The sequence below is a fragment of the Bidens hawaiensis genome, unplaced genomic scaffold (genome assembly GCF_021521415.1).
Source record: "Bidens hawaiensis isolate Kalapana, Puna unplaced genomic scaffold, B.hawaiensis_p1.1 tig00035626_1, whole genome shotgun sequence".
In the NCBI taxonomy this organism is placed as follows: domain Eukaryota; kingdom Viridiplantae; phylum Streptophyta; class Magnoliopsida; order Asterales; family Asteraceae; genus Bidens; species Bidens hawaiensis.
In genome coordinates, this window is record NW_027496204.1 from 24517 (window position 1) to 34106 (window position 9590).

General features: G+C 30.7%; 1 protein-coding gene across 1 annotated transcript; it reads right to left on the reverse strand.

Annotated features, from left to right (window-relative positions):
- Nucleotides 1-235: 235 nt before the first annotated feature.
- On the reverse strand, nt 236-4735 carry LOC143587617 (CBL-interacting serine/threonine-protein kinase 24-like). Its single transcript, XM_077068862.1, has 14 exons — nt 4685-4735; nt 4427-4489; nt 4274-4347; nt 4019-4124; nt 3843-3917; nt 3719-3772; nt 3153-3278; nt 2965-3054; nt 2734-2856; nt 2463-2579; nt 1622-1738; nt 1395-1451; nt 1255-1329; nt 236-1174 (listed from the first exon to the last, which is right to left on the reverse strand). The coding sequence occupies exons 1-14, from the start codon at nt 4694-4696 to the stop codon at nt 1079-1081; spliced, it is 1185 nt and encodes a 394-aa protein (XP_076924977.1). The 5' UTR covers nt 4697-4735; the 3' UTR covers nt 236-1078.
- Nucleotides 4736-9590: the final 4855 nt, after the last annotated feature.

Sequence of the window (9590 nt, forward strand, 5' to 3'; positions counted from 1 at the left end):
AATTCCATATGCTTACGATTTAAAGAGATTATAATATTTAGCAATAAACATATACTAAATAAATATGTGTATACATATACATCTTTGGAATGAAATCAATACATACTATTATAGTGATATTTAGTATGTAGAGACAAAATACAAATAAGATGTAAATGTATATAATTTGTTTCATTCAAACAAGTATATGGTTAACAAATCATCCAATGAAAACTTATAACGCCTTTTAGATTATTAACATTCGATAGGAAACATAAACAAACGGCTAAACAACACTAAATACTTTTAATAGGCTAATGGAATGACAAATTAGGTACCCATTTTCATCTCATAATAATGTTTCCGATTTTATTGAGCATCTTACGACTAAATTTTTTGTTACACGAGACACGCTTTTATAATATCCTACGGGCAAATTGTACTAGTCATTTACAAATCTCATACATAAATTCCAATAAATATTTTTGAAATTTATATCCTAAATGGGTTATTTTCACCTTTATTTGTTACTCAAGTCTTCTTCAAAGTACACAGTAATTGATTAACATGTTGCAAAAAGTTAATACATGTAGGAAAATTAATAGATTGCTTTTATCTCCGTATATCATGTTTTCATGTTCTCAAACGTAAGACCACAAAGAGACATGTTATAATTAACCTAACTTTTCCTAGGCAACGATTGTCCACTTATGTGAATCTTTACTTTACCAAATTGAAGCTTTTATAATTAAATCATCATTATTTATTAAAGGATTAAATAGCAAATCCTTTTTAATGTATTTTCCATTTTAGCCCATTATCCAACCTAAATTATTCCTAAGGACGGGAACTAAAGATTATTTGATAATTGAATAGACCAAACTCAAGGGTTATACGAGAAGCGTAATTCCAACCGGATTATTTAAATAATTGCACATCATATTTATTATAAAGTTGAGAAGCGTAATCCCAACTGGTTTATTTTACACTCATCACTCTAAAACCTAGTACCAAATATAAGTAACAACAATGTAACATACACTTATATACATTACCTTTCTGTACACTATAAATATCCTCTCTTAAGGTGACGAGTCGGTCAGCATGTCATTGTCCTATACAGAGAAGAAGTTGGAAGCCCCTCTTTTGGTCTCCATATGATGTGGTCCAGTTTGCTACCAAAGTCCTTGTAAAACTGTCATAATAAAGAACTTTAATTTATTTGCATTTTCTCCTAAAATTTGTTTCAAAAATAATATTATAAGATTATGATACCTTGTGGTATTCGAGAGTATCTCCAGCAGCCTTCCTAACATCAACCATGAAAAGCGATGGTGCCACTTCATAGACCTTCATTAAAAAAGTTTAACATGTGTTAGGATCGATAATCAGTGTGTGTGTGTGTGTGTGTCAACCTCCAAAACAACAGCAAATTGTCCAGCCCGGTTCATAGATGCGCCCTCGAGTCGAGTCTGCACAACATAACAAGTATACTTTATCTAGTTTGTTGAATAAGCATGGTTATAGAGAACTAAAGGACAAGGGCTTCGGTTCTTGAAGTTACAAGAATGGTTTTTTAAGTTGTTAGGTAAATTGCCCAAATAAATGAAAACTTTTACTATATACAAGAATTCATATGTACCTTGTAGCCACGTGTAAAGACCTTGAAACCCAATAATTCTGCAGCCCTAGAAATCGCTGAAATAATATCTTTAGCTGGCTTGCGGGAAACAAAACGAGTTTGTCGTTTTACATGATCCTATAACAGAAGAAGACCAAACAATTATACATAACCTAAAAACGCTATGCCATAAGTTACAACCATATAATCCAAATTTTTCAAAGTTACATTTAAGTCGCACAAAAAATTACAAAACATGCCCCTCCACTTTAATTAAACCTACAGCTATTTATGCATAAGTTACAAGCACATAATGCAAGTTGTTCAAAGTTACATTTTAGGCCCCCTTAAAATTACAAAACACACCCATCCACTTTAATTAGGCCTACCATTTAACCCTGGAATTTTACAAATGTTTTTATCTTTTTGTTTTGGCAAATCATTGGTTGACAACTGACAAGTGTCCTATTATAAGCTTTTCCTATTTTTGTTTTTGTTTTTTATTTATTTTTCGTTTATACTTTTAACATATAATGTTTTATAAAATTCCGAATATACCGTTGCAACGTGCTTATTTTTATCCATGTTTTGATGTAAGTTTTGTTTAAAACGGAGTTCGTGTGATAATGTACAAGTCTCTACGCACTTATGCACACATCGTTGAGCTGTATACATAGTCGCAACGCAGCGGGGTGAGTTCACATAAGGGTTTTGATTTTATTTTGTGAAGTTTTGGGTACGTTAGTTTTTTCGTAGTTTAGCTCGCCGCAACGCGCGCAGATTTAATACTAGTTCACGTACATTTACAAAGTAAAAGTCATTGATTTGGATATGTAACAGCAAACAGAAAGTGTAGAGATACCTGACGCCTATCAAACAAGGCAGATAAATTTAGTCCTTGAGAAAGGGTAATCATCTCAAATGCATTCATTGTTAAAGGAGCAACTTTCTCCTCGGATCGTTCCGTTACGTATTGATCCTACAAAGTCATGACCACCAAAAACTATATGTTTACTTGTCGAACAGTTTTAGATCATAATACAAGAAAGCGCATCAATGAGCTTGCGGTAATTGCAGTCTGCTTATATAATCTATGAGTAAGATATTTAAGAAATACCAAAAAAGATAACAACCTGAATGTCATCGAACACAGCACAGACATCATCCAAACTCACATCATATTCCTCTCCCTGCCTGGTCGATACATAGTTCATTTGGAACCACGGATGCTCCCTTATCCCATCAATTGTAATACGCTGCATTAATAATCTTTATGAGAAACATGAAACAAACTTCATGTTCGCAATCCAACATGACAATTTACAGATGGCTAAAAAAAGTAACAGTTAAAAACGTATGCTCACAGTTTCAGGGTTGGGATCCAGTAACTTGTCTAATAGTGACTTTGCACCAGAAGGAAACCAGAACGGATATGAGAAATCAGCAGCACTGACCTATGCATTACTTAGAATAATAATGAATCATCAAACATATAATCATTTGATATACATTAATACATGTTTACAGAAGTCATTTACAGATAACAGCTAACCTTTCTATACAAAGTAGGAAGATCTGACTCCTCAAATGGAAGGTATCCGGTCAACAAGACATAAAGGATGACTCCACATGACCAGATATCAGCAGCAGCACCATCATATCCACGCTTCTTTAAAACCTAAAACCATAGAAATTTGATGCCGACAAGGCGACAACCAAAAAATAATTTCAAAGACACTACAACAATATCTTATGACAATTTGAACTTCAACAAGCACACAATTTGAACTTCAACAAGCACCGATAAATTAAGAAACCAAATCTTTGAAATGATAGACATGAGATACATGATATCTCATTTTATTTCCCAGACCAATGGGAATTATGAGAAGGTTATCAACTAGAAAACGATGCCCTTTTAGTATAATCCAAAGAAGTTTCTTATACCGACATTAAATAATTACAAACTGAAGTTGAAGCAACCACTAATTTTGGCCTGGTTCAACTTTATGTGGATAATTTATCTCCATTAGGTATTTATTGCAGAAGCTGGACTAAGCAAATAAAGGAGGCATTATCTCATTAAATGATGAATGGGTTTTCTTCAAGTCGACGTACCTCTGGTGCAATATAATTTGGGGTCCCACAAGTGGTGTAAAGAAGCTCAACACCCTGCATAATAGTTTAAATTAAATACAATAGCACCAAGAATGCTGTTAGCAGAGGAAAAAAACAGACTTACTTCATATGGTAGTGCACTGAGCCCAAAATCAGAAACCTTAAGCCGTTCTCTAGAATCAAGGAGGAGATTTTCAGGCTATATATTACAAGAATACCGTTAGCATATGGAAATGAACATTCTAAATGAATTCACGCACCTTAAATGATTCATTTATGTCTTAGAACTTCATATTTTACCTTTAAATCCCTATGGTATACACCCTTTGAGTGACAATGTGCAACTGCATCAATAAGCTGTTGAAAGTATCCTCTAGCTTCATTCTCTGAGAGCTTTTTCTTGTGAATGAAGCTAGAGGATACTTTCAACAGCTTATGATAGATCAGTGACAGATTGTCAACACACACTTTGAGTGACAATGTGCAACTGCATCAATAATGTAAGTGTGTGTTGACAATCTGTCACTGATCTATCATAAGTATTAAGTAAACCTTACAATTCTGTCAAAAAGCTCTCCTCCAGTGACAAACTCGAGTATTATATATACCTTTGTATGGCTCGACAAAACCTAACAGAAAGAAAGGCTTATGTCAGTAAAAAACTTTTTATCAGTATAAAAGTATATATCTTGAAGATTTCTATTATACCTCATGAAGTCTCACGATATTGGGATGTCTCACTATCTTCATTATTGATATCTCTCTTTTAATCTGCAAATTAACTCAATAACTGAATAACTAATAAGCTACCGAAATAGTAGAAAATAAAAACTGAAAGCTCATAGGTATATAATTATAATCTTTATGATAATGATGATCAAATTTTCCTACAAACTAAAAGCCGAAAAAACCATCATTCATCGAAAAAAATAGGGTTTAATCGAGGACTGCAAGTGAAACTCGAACCTGATCCACCATTTTATGCTTGAGAATTGTGCTTTTAGCCAGGACTTTAACCGCAACCGCCTCACCGGTCTCCGTATTCTTGGCAAATTTGACCTTCGCAAACGTACCCTCGCCAATCGTCAGGCCAATCTCGTACTTGCCGACCTTCTTCGTCACTCTCTTCATCGCTTCTCCTCGAGACTCAAACAGCATAAAGCATCCGCAATTCCTCTAAACAACTAAAAAACAGCAAATCATCCATCAATTACAAGTGCCAGAAATGATCATTCTGATTCCATTACAGGCAACAGTTGTATAGTAACAAGCACTAGAGTTTAGAACCACACGCTGCTATTTATCGACATCAAGAATCAGAATCTAGACCTAATTGAAAACTACTTTCCAGCATATAACCAATTACTGCTACCTCTGAATGGAAGGAATAATAAAAAGTGAAATTACGATTTCAATGTCAAATTCGACCTAATTAATAAAGTAATAATAATAAGTAGGTCTAAAACAAACATATATAATACAACTGAATGTAACTAACATGGAATGGAATAATAACAATAAGCGGTGATCGGGTTCTTCGAGTACGCAACCTTACTTACACCGGGTGTTAATTATAAAGGGAAGTGAATGTGGGCCAATTAATAAGGACCGAAACTGAAAATAATAATAATAAAAGGCAAGTTTTATTAGTTTTCAACATCACGGTGGCTTTCATGTTTAGCTTTGAACAGTTTTTATATTTCAAATCAAGTTACTTTTTTTAATTAACAGTAACTAAAAGCATTTCCATCATATCCTATAAACTCATAGGGGGGTTTGAAAATGATAGGGTAAGGGTTTTAAATGGTTGTGGGCGTAAATTACAGGATGAAGAGAGAAATTGTATGACTTTCTTTAAATTTGAGAAAACAAAGTCGGGTATTGTTTATTTTTTAAAATTTATTATATTGGTTGTGGGTAAATGATAGATCAAACTGTATTAATAAAAATATAAAAAAAATTATTTAATTATACCAGAGAAAAAATATAATATTATTTTAATGTTATTATATAGATGTGGATGGTAGATATGTTGAGAATGCTCTTAGAGCATTCACATTCAATACATCTAATTTTATGAGGGAAATTTTTATAGTATGAGGAGTGATTTAAGGTAGGGATGAGCATACCCGTATTCGTACTCGTACTCGTACCGATTTAGCTTATTTCGGTACGGGTACGGTACGAGTGCATTTGGTGTTTTTTTACCTGTTTGGAGTATATAAAGGTTTAACTGGTATTCTTCATATTTGATATATAAAGTAATTCTCCAACCATGTTATTATTGAACAAGTACCAAACGTTACTTCAAAATTAAATAATATAGCATCCAATACTCGAACCAACAAACAAATAACTTAAAGTCACGACCGAATTAAGGTTCTTCAATACTATCTTATCATAAAATCGATGGCCAATTTGGCACCTGTACTAATTTGGTACCCGTCACGTACATGTGAAAGTACCGATACCTGGACTAATTCAGGTTGTTTGTTACTCATACCGGTATCGGTTTCAAGATCGTTGAAGATTTGAAAATAAAAAAGTAAAGTGGTACAAAAACAGGTACTGTACCGAAATAACCTGTACCCGTACCATCCCGAAAAATTTGGTACGAGTATTGGTACGCGTTTTTATTGATTTTTGGTACGAGTATAATCAGGTACAAGTACGGGTACAGATACATGTACTGTCCCATGCTCATCCCTAGTTTAAGGTGTTGTAAGTGAAGAGAGAGAAATGCAGTGATTTGTCTGTATATTTGAAAAGTTATTGTTCACCTCTTTTAATTTTTTACTATATTTTGAAAGTGAGTGTGAGTGATGGAAAAAAGAAATGGTAATAATAAATATATATAAAAAAAGTATGTTATAAATATATATTATTATGGTTTTTGAGACGTAATTTTCTTTGCTTTAAAAGTTATTGAGTATTGTGAAATTAAGAGAACCTTCAAATTTTTTGATTTTGTAACTGGTTTACTAAAGTATAATTAAAGAAAATATAATCATCGGTTTAGGACTCCAGGTTGGTTGGTATCTCAGAGAGTAACCTATCAATGTTTTTATTTTGATTTTTATCAACTAAATTTTGTTGTTTTGTATTCACATCCATTTTCTTAAAGTCATGACGCATTGAATAAATATTAGTCTAAAGTTGTATGGAAGCCAAGCATAACGTTAATGGGAAATCAGTTTCATCATATTAATAAGTTGTTTAATAAATTTAATGAACTATTATTGTTTGTTCCCACTTTCCCCACGATTTGAGATAACCGAGTTTGACAATCTGTATAATTTTCCATGTGGTTATTTCTTATATCTCGTTAAATTAATTTACTTTTTCTTAGAGCTCAATTCTTTGATAAATATCCGATATAAATATATAAAAGATTACATCATCTAAATTCATAGAGATAAAATGTTATATTAACTGATTATTGAAATTAAATCTGTAAAAGGTTTTTAAGTGAATTTTAATATGATATTTTGGATCATTAATTACTAGCTTTAGAAACCCGTGTATTACACGGGATAAATTAATGTATAAATCACAATGAATAAGTTAATACAAATAAAAAAAAGGTAATTAAGTCTCTTTATATTATGTAAAAAAAAATTATTACAAATCTAGTCGTTTTATATCATCAAATATATTTGAATTTTAAATCGAGAATGGGTTGTTCTACTATTGGTATACAATAATGAACCAATATAACTGGAAGCAACATTTAAAACAATGAGACATTTCAATGTGAAAGATGTAGCTAAAGTATTTCACAAAAATGTTATACGTTTCATACGCGGTCATAGACAAAAAAAGACAACATATTTTCCTTTTTAAACAACTTTCATGATGTTCTTATAAACACATTGTTACTCAACTATCACAATAGTCTTATAATAAATATAAAAAATAGAAAATTTGTCTATGATTTTTAAGACTAAATATTTGTAAAAGAAAATAAAAAAAAATTATAATTGTAGCTTTCTTCAATATGAACATGTCTTAAAAAATTAAATGTTAATGTATACTTTAAACATAAACTCTTTTATATATACACTAGTTCCCCCCCCCCCCCCCCCCCGTATTACGGGGGTTGTTTTATATTGTTTGTTCTAATATTTATTTATTTTTTGAATTTATATTTTTTTATTGTATGAAAGTTAATAATATACTTATGGTTTGATGATAAATTGTTTCACAAATAAATGAGATGTTATAACCTGATTTAAAAGCTATATGGTTTTGATGAGACCCAAGACCCGTTTATTTTTTTTTACTATAAAATTGGTTTTTTAATTATAAATAATATTTATGAAAGTTAATAATATACTTATGGTTTGATGAGACCCAAGACCCGTTTATTTTATACTATCAAATTGGTTTTTTAATTTAAATAATATATATATCTTTTTTAAAATAAATAAGATATTAATTTTAATTATATCCTATTTTATAGGATTTTTACATCAATAATTTGATGAGAATAATTTTTAATTTAATGAGATGTTATAACCCGTTTAAGGAATATCTGGGTTTGGTAAGACCTATACCCATGAATTCGGGTCAAATGCATGAGAAGTCTCCATTTAAAAATCAAGCAAATCTAGTGACTCCAAAAAAAGGGGCAGCGACCACATCGCGACACGTATGATTTTTTTGTTTTCGTTTATATATATTATAGATTTCAATCTTAAAGAACATATATTTATGACACATAATTATTATATTAATATTTTTTAATATTAAGTATGTTTAGAATATAATTTATGATATTAATAATTCAATCAATGGAGATTGACCAATTAATACTGTATATTGAATTTATAATCAATACTATATTTAGAACCAAGATTTTTTTTTCTTTTCCATCAATAGAATAGAATTGATTTTGGAGGGAAATTGATAGTGAGACTTAACCCCAGAATGCCATGTGTTACAATTATTTTCTTTTATTAGTATAGGTAGATGTTTCAACCAACATGTGTTATAGTGGAAGTCATTGTAATATTGCGTTGATTGAAAAAAAAAATAGGGGGGTTACAATATTTGTGTAATACTAATATTGAGTGATTTGTAACTCAATACGAGTAAAATACCATAATTTTCGTGGACTTGATTGATGTATAAAAAATTCCAAAATTATGAAGATATCTTCAAAGGGAAACAAATTAATTGTGTTTCTATTCCTTATTTAACTTAATACGATTTCTATACGTATAATAACAGTTATTATTAAATTATTAATATACATTGTTAACTAAATATTCTTTTTAGAATAAGATATGATCTACCGAAAAATAGTGTTTTCCAAGTCTCACACTATATGTTTACATATTTTGATTGCATATGTACTGCAAAACTAAATGTTCTTATCATTTGTTTATTTTATTTGTCGGCATACCGAAATGTTTAATATAAACTTATCGTAAGTGATGAGATAATGTATTTCCTTAAAGTTAGAATATCATGCATTGTACAATACTTGCTATTATGTATTTGCATAGATGATATTGAATTGCGGGTTATTACCACTATCATGAAGTACTAAAATCATTTTGGGTTATACTAAAGACTCACTTATAAAATATTTGCCTGAAATATTACATAATTTGGTCATGTAATTTGTTCTCATACAATGTTATGCGAAGAGAATATTAGTCATGAGAAAGAATTGGTTAAGACAATTTTATTGTCACTCATTAATTATGCTCTTAAAATAACAATATTATTCATAGAATATGATGTCTTCGAGTTAACTTCATATGAAAGTAATAATGAGTGACATTACTCTATTGTGATCATGGGCATAATTGAGAAGATTGTAAGAGTGGTCACTTAAAAATCAGACTGACCATCAATGATATTC

Bases quoted from the DNA above. Each gene is read 5' to 3' on its own strand.
- LOC143587617 (XM_077068862.1), bottom strand. The intron at 4,348-4,426 runs GTATAATAGAAA...TCTTTCTGTTAG, and splicing joins ATATCGTGAGACTTCATGAG to GTTTTGTCGAGCCATACAAA. The intron at 3,279-3,718 runs GTACGTCGACTT...CTATGGTTTTAG, and splicing joins CAAATTATATTGCACCAGAG to GTTTTAAAGAAGCGTGGATA.